This window comes from Gobius niger (genome assembly GCF_951799975.1).
Source record: "Gobius niger genome assembly, chromosome: 12".
In the NCBI taxonomy this organism is placed as follows: domain Eukaryota; kingdom Metazoa; phylum Chordata; class Actinopteri; order Gobiiformes; family Gobiidae; genus Gobius; species Gobius niger.
In genome coordinates this window covers 34,898,182-34,914,932 of record NC_136863.1, presented here as the reverse complement: position 1 = coordinate 34,914,932, position 16,751 = coordinate 34,898,182, and the positions used below count along the sequence as shown (strand labels likewise).

The following is a 16,751-nucleotide window of genomic DNA, read 5'->3' as shown; positions in this document are numbered from 1 at the left end:
TGAAAAGGCGTATATAGACCCGCCCTCTCCTGCAACAAAGACAGAAATGTGCATGAGCTATTATCATATGAATTGGCATGCTTTTGACTGTAATAAACGTTAGCAGGTTAACGATTTAACCCCGGCCTGAACCGTGCACATTTTCCCCACTTTGGATTGACCCAAAACCTAGTAGCTTAATAAAAGCACATCAAAATAGCAATGAAAACCAGGGTAAAACGCAACAAAAAAAGCCTCAAAAACATGATGAAAACAAATGAAAATAACAAAACAATGTAAAAGCAAAAAAAAAACTATAAACAGGCAAATGCCAACAGAAATTATTGTACGTGCGGTAGAACTTTAAAGATACTGAAATTAAGGAAGATTTCACTTCAGAACTACTTGCAAAAGCCAAGTTCTGGTGAGCCCTATTGTGTACAGCTTTACCTCTGAGGGACTTCGCAGAGACAAACTGACCTGGGAATGCGGAGTGGAGGCCTTTCTAGCAGGAAGGACAGAAGTTGCAGAGCGGATGACCAAGCTTCCTGTTTGGGCAGCGCTCGGGCTTCGAGTAAAGCTGTGTGGAGGACCGAGCAGAACAATGTTTCTGGCAGCTCTCGGCCAAACTGTAGGATGTCTGTAAAAACAAAACAAACCAAAAAAAAATGACAAGAAAAGTATCACAATGATGACACTGTCATTTGTGCGGTGAAAGCTTTGCAGTTGTTGAGATTTGCATCAGATAGTTATATTCTTCATGAATGAAACACTTTGTTTACATTACCAAATGGTAGCTTTGTTAACTCAGATCTAGGTAAACCTGTTCTCTGCTCCCAGTTCATGAAAGGGAAAATATTTTATTATCTCAGCTAAACATCGTCTTCATCTCACTCTTTCGTTAAGCCAGTTTCTTATTTGTCACAAAAGGATTTCAGGTCTCTCCCGGCCGAGCAAGGTGTACAGAGCAATCTGCGATTCGCCACTTGGTCGGCAAATACAGCGAACCATATTCACAAACCTCGTGGTACATGTTCACAGAGACCTCCGCTCCTTGACATCGGCCAGTATTAGCACGCAACCGCGCCGGGACTTGAACCCGTGAGCCGCAGTTTACAAGATCGACGCGCAGTGTGCTGAGCTAAAGCCCGCCTAATATAACAGCCAGGGCTATGTTAATTATATCTTTAACACATTCGAACGTATCCTACATTCAAATGTATACGACGCATGGGGCTAGCCGAGTTAGCGAGTAGCTAGCATGCAGCTAACCAAAACATTAGCTTCGAGGTTAGCATGTCCTCCCCATTGAAAATATACCACACAACAGTGTGTTACAGCTTCAGAAAATGTGAAAACACACGCACACACACTTATGATGAGAGGATTAGGATTATCTGTATGTATCTTGGCCTTTTAACATGTTTAACCCTGGGAGCTACATAGTTTGGTGACAGGACTGAGCCTCTGAATGAATGAATACAGCGTGAGAATCAGATGTTTACATACACTTAATAAAAAGACACTTTGGATTGACCCAAAACCTATTAGCTTAAAAAAAGCACATCAAAATAGCAATGAAAACCAGGATAAAACGCAACAAAAAAAGCCTCAAAAACATGATGAAAACAAATGAAAAAAACAAAAACAATACAATGAAAAAGCAAAAAAAAAAAAAAAAAAAAAAACGACAGACACTTCCAAAGCAGGACAGCAACACGTCGACAATGAGACGACAAAGCTACAATCACTTTCATAGATATTAGCTTTCAAATGAGACACTACACTGTTCCCGTTGAGAAGCTTTTACATTTGGGTAATACCCAACTGGAAAACATGCACTCGCTTCAGGTAGAAATGTGTTGATACATTTTAATTATTGGCCAAAAGGCAGCATCACAATTACACCTGCAAACAGTCAATGAGATGAAAGAGTGGAAAAACTACATGCACTATATTTGGCTAAAAACAGGCTAATGCCAACAGACATCATTTTACGTGTGGTAGAACTTCAAAGCTTGCTCCTTGCAGTAAATACCCAGGCCTTATTTTCATGCATGACAGCTCATTTAAACCAGCTTATAAAGGCCTACATGACATTGCTCTATGTGCGATGTTTGTAGTTTTGGCCAAAATCAGAAAATACAGTTTCTCACTAGATGTCACTCTTGATCTCTTTAAGTTTGTCACAACACTTTGTGCTTGGGAGTTCCTTTGATTTTGACATTAAAATTCACTTCAGAACTTCTTGCTTTGTGAAAAGCCAGGGAATTCAGCTTCCCCATGGGCCCGTGTACCAAACTGTTCCTCAGTCGACTGGAACTGACCCGTAGATTCCGCCGTCTCCTGAAGGCATAACCTTGAAGAGACTGTGTGATGGTGCAAAGGATCCTGGCGATTCTGACAGCTTTGCAGGTGAGACGAGTCGAGTATATCTCCTTAATTAGTCCATGGGCCAAAACCCAAAATCTGGCATATCGGTACCGAAAAGGTGGCAAAGGCTATCATTGATTTTTAAGTAGGTCCATGTCTGAGGTTTATATTTTTGTATGATAGCCTTTTCAGAGTCACAGCTTTATCATAGTTTTCAGCTGTTGAAGTGTACCACCCCCATGTCAAAAAAGTCGCTTTTGACACTGGTCCATATTTTGGTTTAGGCCATTTCCAGCCCATTAGATACTGATTTACACCATTGTATTTGGTATCATTGTAAAGAAGACATTGTCATGTTTCATTTGAGCCCAAATGTACCACTCTGTGACTATTACCGTGGTAACCAAAGCTCCTCAAACACAAACCTGAGGACGTTTTTTCTCCATTTTCACAAAAACAGTTTTACTATGTTTAACGCTGTTTCTTCAAGGAACATCACAGAGACAAATGTTTAATACTGGGCAACTCTCTAGACTCTGAGGATTCAGGAAATGTATAACATGTCAGTACTTTCTCAGTTTAAGGCCTCACAGTGAGCCACGAAGGAAAAGAATGTCCACCTCACATGAGCCTCTCCCATTGAAATAAGCCTATATCTGCCATTCTAAGGTTGGAACAGCTGGTGAGACTTTCTGTCCAGGACAGGCCAATGCAACTTGAAAATACATTTGTGGAGAAGAACAGTTCTGTATTTTCACCAAAAAGTTGTTCATATATTTTATATATTATAGCTATTTATCATATACTATGCCATACACACAATGGCATTCTGTTTCTTTCACTACTATATGTAGTCCTGTACATTTGTCTAAAATGTCTCAATAATCCAAGATAATTCCAAAGGTTTGTCTTTGTAGACACCACATGGTTATGCCAATTTTGTAGGGTCATTTCAGTAAAGTTGTTTTATTTCATTACTAATGAATCAAATCTAGTTGTATAAAGATGGTGAGGTGTGAGGTGTTAAAACCAGGACATGAAGAGTCAACACAAAACTACAGTTTAGCCTCATCCAGAACTAAATCACAGAGGCAGTCGACTAAGCAAAACAGTCCATATTTGTATTTGATTAAACAATTTCTCCAGCTTTTCTAAAGTTATTTTAAGTTCTTTGTACATGGATTGCTTTTTTGTGTGTGTGTGTGTGTATGTGTGTGTGTGTACGTGCTGTATTAACGTATTTGAGTTTATTTTTTATTTTTTTATGTTGTGTAATTTATTTATTTTCTTCCCAGGCATATTGAGTCTGTGCACATGAAATATGCTGTATAAATGAATAAACAAAAGTTTACTTATTAGTTTTATGGACAGAACTTAAAGACACAGCCAGGAACCGGAGGGTGTCCGGTTTGGGAACCCCAGGATCTCAGGTGTTGTTCTGTTGGCTTCATCAAACCAGGACCTTCAGCTGCCCTGGGGCAGTTTGCAGCCGAGTGTGAAGTGGGATGAGGATCAGCACCTCCATATCCGAGGCCATGGGTGGCTTCCCCTCTACAGGTCGGTGGAGACGCCTCAAGGGGAGGAGTTCAAGTATCTCAGTGTCGTGTTCACGAGTGAGGGACGGATGGAGCGTGAGAGCGATAGACGGATCAGTGCGACATCGGCAGTGATCGTTGTTACTGTGACTGTTGTGGTGAAGAGGGAGCTGATTTACTGATCGATCTATGTTCTACCCTCACTTATGGTCATAAGATCTGGGTAATGACCAAAAGGACAAGATCGCAGATACAGGTGGCCGAAAGGAGTTTCCTCAGTCAACTAAGAGGAGCTTGGAGAAGAGCCGCTGCTTTTCCCATCATAACTTAGCAGATAACAAACCGGAGGTTTAAATGTAGAGTTGTGCCCATATCATACATTATTCATGCTCTTCAGAATATTCTGGAAACAAATCTTTTGGCGATGGCACTTATTGAGTTGTCATCCTGGACTGTGCCACCACTGCAGGGTTCAGTATCACCTCAGGCTGACAATAGTTATATCGAGCCCAGTCAAATGCAACTAGAAAACTGTCTCTCGGAAGCTCAGCAGGCTGAAAACCATCTGAAACCATTCCTGTTTGGGATTGTCTCTTGTTGCCTCTTGTGCACATTTTATCTCAACACCTCAACAAGTGTAGAGTGAAAAAAGAACATGCAAATTGTAGCATGAGAATGCTTTATCCAGCACAAGGAATGTATCACAAGTGTCCTTTTGTTGAAATTTGTGTTTTTGAAGATACTTCATATGCTCAGACTGGACTCAAAAATTTGCAAATGAATGTTGTATGAGGAGATGAAAAACAGCAAGTATGCATAGGGAAGTGGTGAGGACAATGCAGAAGAACAAGAGTCTGAGGCCGATTGATTCTAGATTTGGACATGCACAGAGCAGGGATCGAGGTCCAGAAGAAGACAACGAAGTGAAGATTTATGGATATTCTGAACTTTTACAACTGTTTGTGAACTGTAATTCAGATTATGCATTGGAGCCACAGATCGAAGCTGCTATTGTCCCTTTACAATAATTAACCATTTAACCCATCCATCTGCCCCTGGAACATGTCAGGAGCAGTGGACAGCCATGCTCATGTTCAGAATCACCAAGTTAGAGGATTATCCTTCTGTGCATCTTTTACGTTGATGGAAGAAACCATCCATCCATCCATCCATCCATTTTCTTCCGCTTTATCCGGGGCCGGGTCACGGGGGCAGCAGTCTCAGCAGAGATGCCTAAACTTCCCGGTCCACACACAACTCCTCCAGCTGTTCTGGGGGGACCCCGAGGCGACACCAGGCCAGCTCAGAGACATAGTCCCACCAGCGTGTCCTGGGTCTTCCACGAGGCCTTGTCCCACTAGGACATGCCCGGAACACCTCCCACGGGAGGCGACCAGGAGGTATCCGGAGCAGATTCCCGAGCCACCTCAGCTGCTCCTTTCAACGTGAAGGAGCAGCGACTCTACTCCGAGCTCCTCTCGGGTAACTGAGCTCCTCACCCGATCTCGAAGGGTGCGCCCAGCCACCCTGCGAAGGAAACTCATTTCGGTCGCTTGTATTCGCGATCTTGTCCTTTCGGTCATTACCCAAATCTCATGACCATAGGTGAGGGCGGGAACGTAGATCGATCGGTAAATCGAGAGCTTTGATCCGCGACTCAGCTCCCTCTTCACCACGACAGACCGATACAGCGACCGCATCACTGCTGACGCCGCACCGATCCGTCTATCGATCTCACGCTCCATCCGTCCCTCACTGAGAACAAGACCCCGAGATACTTGAACTCCTCCACTTGAGGCGAGGACTCCCCACCGACCTGTAGAGGGGAAACCACCTTTTTCCGGTGGAGAACCATGGCCTCAGATTTGGAGGTGAAAAAAATCTGTCCAGACACAGACAGAGGATGTAAACTCCACACAAAACCTAAATTGAACTTCATGCTGAGAGGCAAGGGAACACTAAACACTAAGACTAACCACTGAGGGCATGCAATCTCTCCTGCGTATTCAACACTTTTTGGGCCAGATCTTCCACCTGGCGCAAGGACAGCGCTGCTCCAAACAAGACAAGACCCACATTCTTTTCCTAGTTTACATCGTGCTGCCTCAAGTTCTTCCTTTAGTGTTATGGGCTTCTATAAGCTCTATCAGGTCAAACTAAAAACTTGAGTTAACCACTGTCCGTGTCTGAGAGAAAAAGATGTAAAGCCGGTCCTGCTATGTTTCCAGGTTGTACTCAGCCGTTATTCACCCCCACTCTTACACCACCTTTCTCCCTCGCCCCTTCCCGGTCGCGGAGTCTGGAGTCGCTATTGTCAACTGTTGCAGGAAAAGCTTGGTTCTTGGATAACCAACTGTCTAACGAACTGCAGTTTGTGTGTCTTCTTGGACATAAAGGTTTCCCTTCACCCTTTTCTATCAGCATAATGGTTTTTGTACAAGGGGATTCAAGAGTGACTGAATGTCTAGCTGTCACCTTACAGCAAGATGTTCCTGGGTTCGATATCCAAGGCCATGTGGGACCTTTCTGTGTAGAGTTTGCATGTTGTTCTTTTTGTTTCATGTCCCCTGAGTTAATTTTCTGTAGAATCCAGTTCTATACGGTAGAACACCTTGATACTTCTAACCTAGCTTTTGGCTCAAAATCTAGCGATAGTTAACCCCTTTTGTCTTTTTGGCCATTCGACTGCACAACTCTCTAGAGGCAAAAGATAATGGTGTCTGCAATGTTATATCGCTAGAAATGTTATTCATTTACCAAATACAAATGTAAAATGGTTTCAGTAGTGAATGAGTGAAAGTGAATGAGACTGTCAGTGAGTGCATTGTGTAGGCTACATAATATGGATTTTTTTTTTTTACAATTTAGGATACAGTTTATATAATACAGAATAATTGTTATTTTTCTAAATGTATTTTCAAGTTGCATTGGCCTGTCCTGGACAGAAAGTCTCACCAGCTGTTCCAACCTTAGAATGGCAGATATAGGCTTATTTCAATGGGAGAGGCTCATGTGAGGTGGACATTCTTTTCCTTCGTGGCTCACTGTGAGGCCTTAAGTTGAGAAAGTACTGACATGTTATACATTTCCTGAATCCTCAGAGTCTAGAGAGTTGCCCAGTATCAAACATTTGTCTCTGTGATGTTCCTTGAAGAAACAGCGTTAAACATAGTAAAACTGTTTTTGTGAAAATGGTGAAAAAACGTCCTCAGGTTTGAGTTTGAGGAGCTATGGTTACCACGGTAATAGTCACAGAGTGGTACATTTGGGCTCAAATGAAACATGAAAATGTCTTCTTTACAATGATACCAAATACAATGTGTAAATCAGTATCTAATGGGCTGGATATGGCCTAAACCAAAATATGGACCACTGTCAAAAGCGACTTTTTTGACATGGGGGTGGTACACTTCAACAGCTGAAAACTATGATAAAGCTGTGACTCTGAAAAGGCTATCATACAAAAATATAAACCTCAGACATGGACCTACTTAAAAATCAACGATAGCCTTTGCCACCTTTTCGGTACCGATATTTGGTCTGGCCCATGGACTAAATAGAGGGGAGAGGAGCTCCGCAGATCTTCTCCACTGCTCTCACGATGCGCTGGAGGCTCCTTCGGCAGGAGGCAGTGCTGGCGTCGTGCCACACAGTGATGGAGCTGGTCAGGATGCTCTATAGTCCCTCTGTAGAAGAACCACAGTGATGGAGCTGGTCAGGATGCTCTCTATAGTCCCTCTGTAGAAGAACCACACAGTGATGGTCAGGATGCTCTCTATAGTCCCTCTGTAGAAGAACCACACAGTGATGGTCAGGATGCTCTCTATAGTCCCTCTGTAGAAGAACCACACAGTGATGGGGCTGGTCAGGATGCTCTCTATAGTCCCTCTGTAGAAGAACCACAGTGATGGAGCTGGTCAGGAGGCTCTCTATAGTCCCTCTTTGACTGAAGACATGAGGACAGGGCACATTTGAATGTTTTTTATGGTTTCTCCCAAACTTTAATGTTTGGTTTATTTCTGTTATGAGAGTTTTCCTTTTGTTGCAGCCATAAACAAAAGACACTGATCTGAAAGACACAGATGTAAGCTTTGGTTTGAACCTGAGGGATCATTTGTCACGTGGGGAATAAATGGTGACATGTTTTTCTTTTGTGTCCAATATGTTTTTGTGATCAATGTATGTCCATCCATCCATCCATCCATTTTCTTCCGCTTTATCCGGGGCCGGGTCGCGGGGGCAGCAGTCTCAGCAGAGATGCCCAAACTTCCCGATCCACACACACCTCCTCCAGCTGTTCTGGGGGGACCCCGAGGCGACACCAGGCCAGCTCGGAGACATAGTCCCACCACCGTGTCCTGGGCCTTCCACGAGGCCTTGTCCCACTAGGACATGCCTGGAACACCTCCCGCGGGAGGCGACCAGGAGGCATCCGAAACAGATGCCCGAGCCACCTCAGCTGGCTCCTTTCGACGTGAAGGAGCAGCGACTCTACTCCGAGCTCCTCCCGGGTAACTGAGCTCCTCACCCGATCTCGGAGGGTGCGCCCAGCCACCCTGCGAAGGAAACTCATTTCGGCCGCTTGTATTCGCGATCTTGTCCTTTCGGTCATGACCCAAATCTCATGACCATAGGTGAGGATCACATGACCATAGGTGAGGGTCACATGACCATAGGTGAGGGTGGGAACGTAGATCGATCGGTAAATCGAGAGCTTTGCCCTCCGACTCAGCTCCCTCTTCACCACGACAGACCGATACAGCGACCGCATCACTGCTGACGCCGCACCGATCCGTCTATCGATCTCACGCTCCATCCGTCCCCCACTCGTGAACAAGACCCCGAGATACTTGAACTCCTCCACTTGAGGTAAGGACTCCCCACCGACCTGAAGAGGGGAAGCCACCTTTTTCCGGTGGAGAACCATGGCCTCGGATTTGGAGGTGCTGATCCTCATCCCGGCCGCTACACACTCGGCTGCAAACCGCCCCAGTGCGTGTTGAAGGTCCTGGTTCGTTGAAGCCATCAGAACAACATCGTCCGCAAACAGCAGAGATGAGACTCTGAGGCTCCCAAACCGGACACCCTCCGGCCCCTGGCTGCGCCAAGAAATTCTGTCCATAAAAGTAATGAACAGAACCGGTGACAAAGGGCAGCCCTGGCGGAGACCAACACGCACCGGGAACAGGTCTGACTTACTGCCGGCAATGCGAACCAAGCTCCTGCTGCGGTCATACAGGGAACGGACAGCCCTTAACAGAGGGCCCCGGACCCCATACTCCCGGAGCACCCCCCACAGGGCACCACGAGGGACGCGGTCGAACGCTTTCTCCAGATCCACAAAACACATGGGGACTGGTTGGGCGAACCCTCGAGTACCCGATGAAGGGTATAGAGTTGGTCCAGTGTGCCACGACCAGGACGAAAACCGCATTGTTCCTCCTGGATCCGAGGTTCAACTATCGGCCGGATCCTCCTCTCCAGCACCCCGGAATAGACCTTACCGGGGAGGCTAAGGAGGGTGATTCCTCTGTAATTGGAACACACCCTCCGGTCCCCCTTCTTAAAGAGAGGGACCACCACCCCGGTCTGCCAATCCAGGGGCACTGTCCCTGACCGCCACGCGATGTTGCAGAGACGTGTCAGCCAAGACAGTCCTACAACATCCAGAGACTTAAGGTACTCAGGGCGAATCTCATCCACCCCCGGAGCCACCGAGGAGCTTTCTCACCACCTTGGTGACTTCAGCCCCGGTGATGGGCGAGCCCACCTCCGAGTCCTCAGCCTCTGCTTCCTCATTGGAAGACGTGACGACGGGATTGAGGAGGTCCTCGAAGTACTCCTTCCACCGCCCGACGACATCCCCAGTCGAGGTCAGCAGCCCCCCACCCGCACTGTACACAGTGTTGGTGAAGCACTGCTTCCCCCTCCTGAGGCGCCGGATGGTTTGCCAGAATCTCTTCGAGGCCGACCGATAGTCTTCCTCCATGGCCTCCCCGAACTCCTCCCAGACACGAGTTTTAGCCTCTGACCGCACGAGCCGCAGCACGCTTGGCCTGCCGGTACCTCTCAGCTGCCTCAGGAGTCCCACAAGCCAACAAGGCCAGGTAGGACTCCTTCTTCAGCTTGACGGCATCCCTTACTTCCGGGCGCCACCACCGGGTTCGGGGATTGCCGCCGCGACAGGCACCAGAGACCTTACGGCCACAACTACGAGCAGCCGCATCGACAATGGAGGAGGAGAACAGAGTCCACTCTGACTCCATGTCCATGTATGTTAACATTATATTCATAGAGCCAGTATATTTGGGTTATTTTAGTGAATTTGTACATTTTAGACCTCATAGAGAATTTTGCGTAATTTATAATAGTTCAAATGATTGTTATGAACACATCTGGCATTACTCTGCGACTGTTTTCAAATGGATTTTGTCCTTTTATCTCAAAAAGCAAAAAAGTTACAAAGGTTTATCAAATTTTAAGTTCACATCAAAACTCCATTAAAAATGGTGACAACCCCATGTGTGGCAACTTGCCCCGAACATGGGGCACATTGTCACCGTCGATTTTGTTGTGTTTGTTGGTTAATCACTATCGCTTTCATTTAAGGCAGGTCTGACTCTTGTGGGATTTTCGGTTGATGAGCTGTGGACCGCGGTCTCCCCTACATTTCGAAGTGGCAAAAGATTTATGTTGACACACGAAACAAGCGTAGTTTGTGTTTATACACTTTATTCTTCAGAACAATATTTTTTATATTTTTCTGGCATTTCCTAAAGGAGCTCGAATGTCATGGGGAGAGGTCTCCAAACTCCTCGCACCCTCCCCTCCATAGCCCTATTATCGCTCCTCGGTCTCCAACTCTCCAAACATATCCATACATTTTAATACTGACATCGCACATGAAACAAAAACATCTGTCAACTCATTCTACAAACAGAGTGGTTCAATCTCCTCTGTATATAGGCTCTATTATGGGCAAATAAGTAACTTTCCCAGTGAGAAACGTAGAGTCTTTTTGAACCTTGTTGAACCTCGTTTTTATTTTTTTCTGTTGTTTATTATTTTTTTTGCCATCGGGGAGTAGTTCTATATGTAGGTCTGTCTGAAAAGTCAAAATTGGAAGCTACTTTACGCGTGATCCATTTTCCTTTGTAATGGCTTAAGGGGCCACATCCGAGTGCTCAAGCCTTGCCTGGCTGGGACAGAGATGACAACAAAGGTCACGTGTTTTCTCCTCCATCCCCCATCGGCCCCCTTGTGCGCCGCCACCGCTGAGCATCTCCATCTGCGGGCATTACGCACTCCGCCTGCGCCCTTAAGTCCCGCATATCCCCGTTGCTTTCTCGGCCGATCATCTCCTTTACCGTTCACCCAGGGGAGACACAGAAGCAGGTCCGCAGACATGTCCTCCGGGTCGGCCTTCAACGACGAGAAAGGCGGCTCCTCCAGCGTAGCCGAGCCGGAGTATGGACACGACCCGGCCAGCGGAGGCATCTTCTCCTCCGACTACAAAAGGTACAAAGCCTCGCTGTTTTCGAGCGGTTAACAAAGACGATGGATGCGTGGAGTGTGCCATTGAAAGGCAGTGTTAAACGTGGATAGTTTTAAAGTAAGCGGGTCGAAATCTGATCTCGCCAGGCCGCTGCCGTTCAAACTCTGATGGCAGTGATTTGAAGCAATGCTATCGTTTCGAATGGCGTCCCAGCGTGATGTTGTTGTTGAAGCATACGAATATGTAGGAGCGTGTATGGCTTGTTTTTTGGTCGTGTTTTTGAGAGAAACGATTGGAAAAGCGCACAGATGCTGAGGGTGTAGCTAGCTTTAGCATTTCAGCACCACCTCCACTGGACAGCGCTGTTTGCTAATCGCCTTCCTGCTAATCTTCAGTGAGGAAGTACAGCAGCGACAGCGAGTGTTTCACAGGTTAATGTAGTTGCAGAAACTGTCAAAGCTTTTATCTTTATAGAGAGATTTTTATGGGGAACGTTTTAAGTATTTTGATGATAGTTATAGCCTACATTTAGTCCACTTTAGTCTTGTGTGCTTAGATATGAATGCAAAGTACATGGTAGAATAAAAAAAATAATAATAATATTAAAAATACACAATGAAATGTGTTGCCGATATCTTATGGAAACTGTGAAAGGACATCTTTCCAAATACTTTTTTTATGAAATGTGAAATTGTATGTACACTGCGAAGTCCCTGTCAATATTTATACCATAGGCATATTGTAATAGTATGCTCTCTACTGTTTCTATAATGGACACTGATCTTTCTTGGACAAAGATTTTTGACCCTCTAGGGAAGCTGACGGTTGAGTGAGGAAGAGCAAGTTTACTGACAAATATGAAGGCTATCCTCTTTCACCACCAGAAGGTGCTGTTTCACTGTCTATATAAACGTTGGCTGTGTTACAGCTCAGCTGAAGCTGCAATATTTGTTTAATTAACAAAAATATTGTTAGCAAAAGTATGGACATTTAAATTTCACATGTAGGCAAGGGCATCAGATGTACTTGGCACTCAAAGAACATCTTCTATTTGTACAAACATCACTATTACTTAGGCCTACTACTACTGCAGCCAATGTTATCTAGTGCTGAACATTAAGCTACTACAATCATCAATAAATAAGTAGTACTTCTATTGTGTCTACTTCCATAGAGACTTTGGGGAGGGACAAAATAAAATCTAAAGTAGTGTAAGTAACTGTAGTGCTATTTATATATAACCCTCCTGCGTTTAGCATCATATTAAACACTCTGACCTCCTTTGTGTCAGTAGCAACTGATGTTGTGTGTCCTTCGACAGTTTCCATGGCGACGAGACAGATGTTGAGATGTTGATTTTCACCTGAACCGCTTTAATCCTTCAGCTCATCTTTTATTACAGGGAACAACCTGTTTGCTCTGTAGCATCTGAGACTGCTGTCTGCACATGAGCTACCGCTGCGAGATCATTGAATAAGACATGGTTAAGCATTTCTACTGTGGTTTACTTTATGGTAAAAGAGGAAATCCAAAAATATTAGAAAACTAATGATATTTACGTTTGCAGATTTCCATCTAGTTGTCTTGCTTAAAAGGTTATTCCATTAACTTTGGGCATTTAGTGTCTACGAGCTTCTGTTTAATACTAATTAGAGATGATGTTTCGTTACTGGAGCGCTAACCCTGCACAGTGCATTCCTGCCAAGACAAGCCTGTCATAATTAATTGTAAATGCCAGAATGCTAGTTTGTTCAGTGGTTTTTCTTTTTTTTAGAGCCCATTATCACGAACAGCTGTCAACATCCACTGTGGTAATGCTAAAAATGGTGTCCTTCCCCTCCCAAAAAGATATTATAAGAGCTACTTATCTCTCAATTCTTTTCTCTCTCCAGAGAGAGAAACAAAACGACCCATTTTGCTGGAAAAACATGTTCATCCAAAACCAAATCCCTGAGTCATTGCCTCTTGATCTGTGACAAATTTTTAAATGTATTTCACACATTGAAACGGCTTTAAAACATCAAAATCACTCCCGGCTTTTGTAACAATGATCTGGCATCCGAGAAAGAACAAAAAGGCGTAATCCTGGACTGACATGAGGACATAATTAATGTTACTTTTCCACATCAGGCTTTCTTTACACATTAAAAGCAGAGCATATATAAATAGATGAGGCTATTTTAGTTTGTGCTGAAATGACAGGGAGACCATGGCTTTCTCTTTACGCTGCCAAGAATCGCTGAGTCATTTAAGACCACTGGAAATGTGCATACAATTAAAAATGAATGAAAGTACGGTAGGAGCAAGCGACTACCGGCTGCACACTGATAAATGACATGAATGAGCACAGCGGTCGTGGCAGTGGGCAGGGCCAAAAAGGGCTGTGTCATAGCCTGTGCAGCCTATTGTATTGTGAAAAGCAACGTGATCCGCAAACTCCACGTCTCTCTCGCTCTCTCTCTAGCTCTCTCTCCTCTTCTTTCCTCCTCGAGCATCCATTTACAAAGACGTAGCAGTGACAGAAGGCAGCGCACAGGCAGCTATAAGGATATATAGAATTGAAACATCACCAAATATATGGACAATACAAACAGGAGATTTCTGGCAACTTCGCTGTTTTTGTTTCATGCAAGATGTGGCCACTCTGGATGTACTACTACTGTGGGATTTGAATTGATTTCGACTTGCAAGAGAGGAAATTAGGTTCAAGCAAGTTCACAGAAGAATTCTCATCGTTTTTTTGGAAAGCACTACTGGCTAGGATTACAATACAATTCCTTGGAAGATATTTGTTTTGACACTATTTTTGCGTGGATCCAACAAGTTGTCTGCTTCTCCTACTGTGCCTTCTCCAATGGATTCTTTTGAATGAAGAAAACATATATCTTATCAACGTTTTTGGGAACAAGCTGCTAACCGCTATTTTTGTATGTGTTAATTCTCCCACATCATTAATACAACTTACAAAGCACGCATTACAACAGTAGTAACTAGGGTTTCCCATTCAGAAGAGGAATTTCTGTTCACTAAATTGTCATCCTTTTTCAACCAACTTTTCGAGCTGCAGCCCCGGCGAACAACTTTCCCCTCACTCCATCATGACCACGATGCAGAGGTTATTGCAGCTGCCGGTGAACGCGGTGAATATGGTGAAGACTGTGCAGAGCCAGGTGCAGGGCCAGAGCCAGGACGAGGACAAGAGCCCGGTTCTGTCTCCGGACAGCGGCCAGCACTCGTGGTACAGCGCCCTGCAGCCAGACGAGCTTCGCCACCTCAGATCTGGAGGCACCGGCGGAGGGGGAGGAGGCGGCGGCTCGGGAGAGGGGTACACAGAGGACAGAGCTGCTCTGGAGGATGGAGGAACGGGAGGAGGGAGTGGTGGCGGTTTTCAGACGCAACCGCTGCGGTGAGAGGCCAGAGGGGATGGTGTAGAGCGCTGGTTCGCAACTGGTGGGTCGGGGGTCGAAAGTGCAGTCGCAGCAGAAATGTTTGCAGTGGGTCAAAGGGATTTGCTTTATAATCACTGTTGATACAAATACATCTCGATCATTATCTTAGGTTTGTGGGTGCTATTCACTATTTCTCCTGTTCTTCCTGGTTCAACAAGTGCACTCTCCTTAAGCACCTCCTCCCTGCCATAGCTTCATTTCTGCATAGCTACTGTCAGAAAAAAGAAAAGAAAAACATTGTGTTGCTTTGGCAATGGTTTTGCCAACTGGCTCTCTGTGATAGAGGGGAAAGCTGTGGTACGGAGCTTGGGGTACACAGGAGGAAAATTGTATGAATAGTAATTGGAAAAGATTCAGAGATTACTCAAACATGCGGGAGTGGCTCAAAACACAGCTCCAAGTATGAAAAGGGGGGGGGCTCCTTTTAACATACTAAATACTACTTATGCTAATATTTGAATATGGGTTGCAGCTTGTCAGGTAGAAGGTGTTGAGAACCATATATAACTAAAACATACTGTAACGCCCTGTTCTAAACTAAGACTAAACTAACCAGGAGTTGACTTCTTCTTCCACTAAAACAAGTACATAAGGTCTAAAGATACCACAGTAAATCAGGCTTAATCCAGGAGCTGATTGACAAAAATTTACTCTACGACATGTTTCTGATTTGTCTTGTACATTACCATGTAGGTTACTTCCTGGACACTGACAAATAAATTAAATTACAAGGCTGAGAGGACTGCCAACACTCATTCATTCAATATCTAATCCACTCATTATCCAACACAAGCATATCCTTGATCAAACGGGGTAAGATATATCCCACTGATAACAGGGAGGACATGGAGACTCAAGTGAATGTGAGCATCAGTTTTGTCATTTTAGTGCAAGTTGTCATTCAGCTGAAATCAGACTGTACAGCTGCTCTTAACTTATTTAAACAAAGCCGGCCATTACGTTTGACATTATTAGGTCAAGCTTGAGGATAGAAGGTGTTACTTTGCTTTTTGTTCTTTTCACTACATCCAAATACTAACCATTGGTTTCATAATTTATGATCTTTATTCTGAGTTTGGGCTCGGTGTGTCCTACTATATTACTGTAGGCACCACATTGTTTCCATCCTATTACACTTAAGCCACAGGTTTAATAGGCAATAATTCACCACTTCCATCTTTGTTCTGGGCCTGGGCTAGTCTTGCTTTAGTCTTATTTCATTTCTTGTCGATATTTCCTCATGAAAGGTTTGGACAAACTTCTATGATTAACTTATTCCTGTCTCGACCTTTTTGCTAATCTCCTGTTGCTGGACTGCCTTGTAACCCGATCGTGGCTGAAAGACGGAGGGTTAAATAATTCACTGGTGTTTGTAAATTCAGCGGTGGTTTGCTGACAGGAGACAAGAGTCCACACAGTAATGAGAGATGACAGTGTAGGGTTACAGTGAACGTGTGCATCGGAGAATTCACGCTTCAATATCGGGGTTTATTGGACCTATAGCACTGGTTTAGAATGTTTTCTCATTTAAGATTCAGGACCCTGCTGCACATGTTTTTGTTGGCAGGGGAACTCATTTACGCAGTAGTGTGTTTGTAAAATGGTGGCGAGCCATTTAGCTTTTAATTTCATTACTAATTCCATGTGCCATTACAGCCCCATTAGCTTCACTAGCAGCGCGTTGTTAGTGGAGCCCATTGCGGCGAAGCGAAGGATGTTGTCGATGGCATCAGTTTGACCGGGCCAATGTTTTCAGCGAAATGTACTCCGGCGTTTCCGGTTTTAATCAGTGTCCTATTTATCTTCAAACAGGCTTCGTGTGGCACGGAGCTTTTCATTAGTCAATAAGGAGCATCAAACAGCAGGCAGCGATGGACAAGGCGGTTAAAAATAGGAGTTAGGAGACAATGTGCTCACCTG

At 44.7% G+C, this 16,751-nt stretch overlaps 1 protein-coding gene across 4 annotated transcripts in view; it reads left to right on the top strand.

Moving 5' to 3' along the window:
* The first annotated feature begins 11,088 nt into the window (after positions 1-11,088).
* Positions 11,089-16,751, top strand: part of ap3b2 (adaptor related protein complex 3 subunit beta 2) — a 30,568-nt gene continuing 24,905 nt past the window's right edge. For all 4 annotated transcript variants that reach the window (XM_079567216.1, XM_079567214.1, XM_079567215.1 and 1 more), the window contains exon 1: positions 11,089-11,405. In XM_079567216.1, coding sequence (XP_079423342.1) covers positions 11,098-11,405 — 308 coding nt within the window. In that variant the 5' untranslated portion in view covers positions 11,089-11,097. The remainder of the gene's footprint in view (positions 11,406-16,751) is intronic.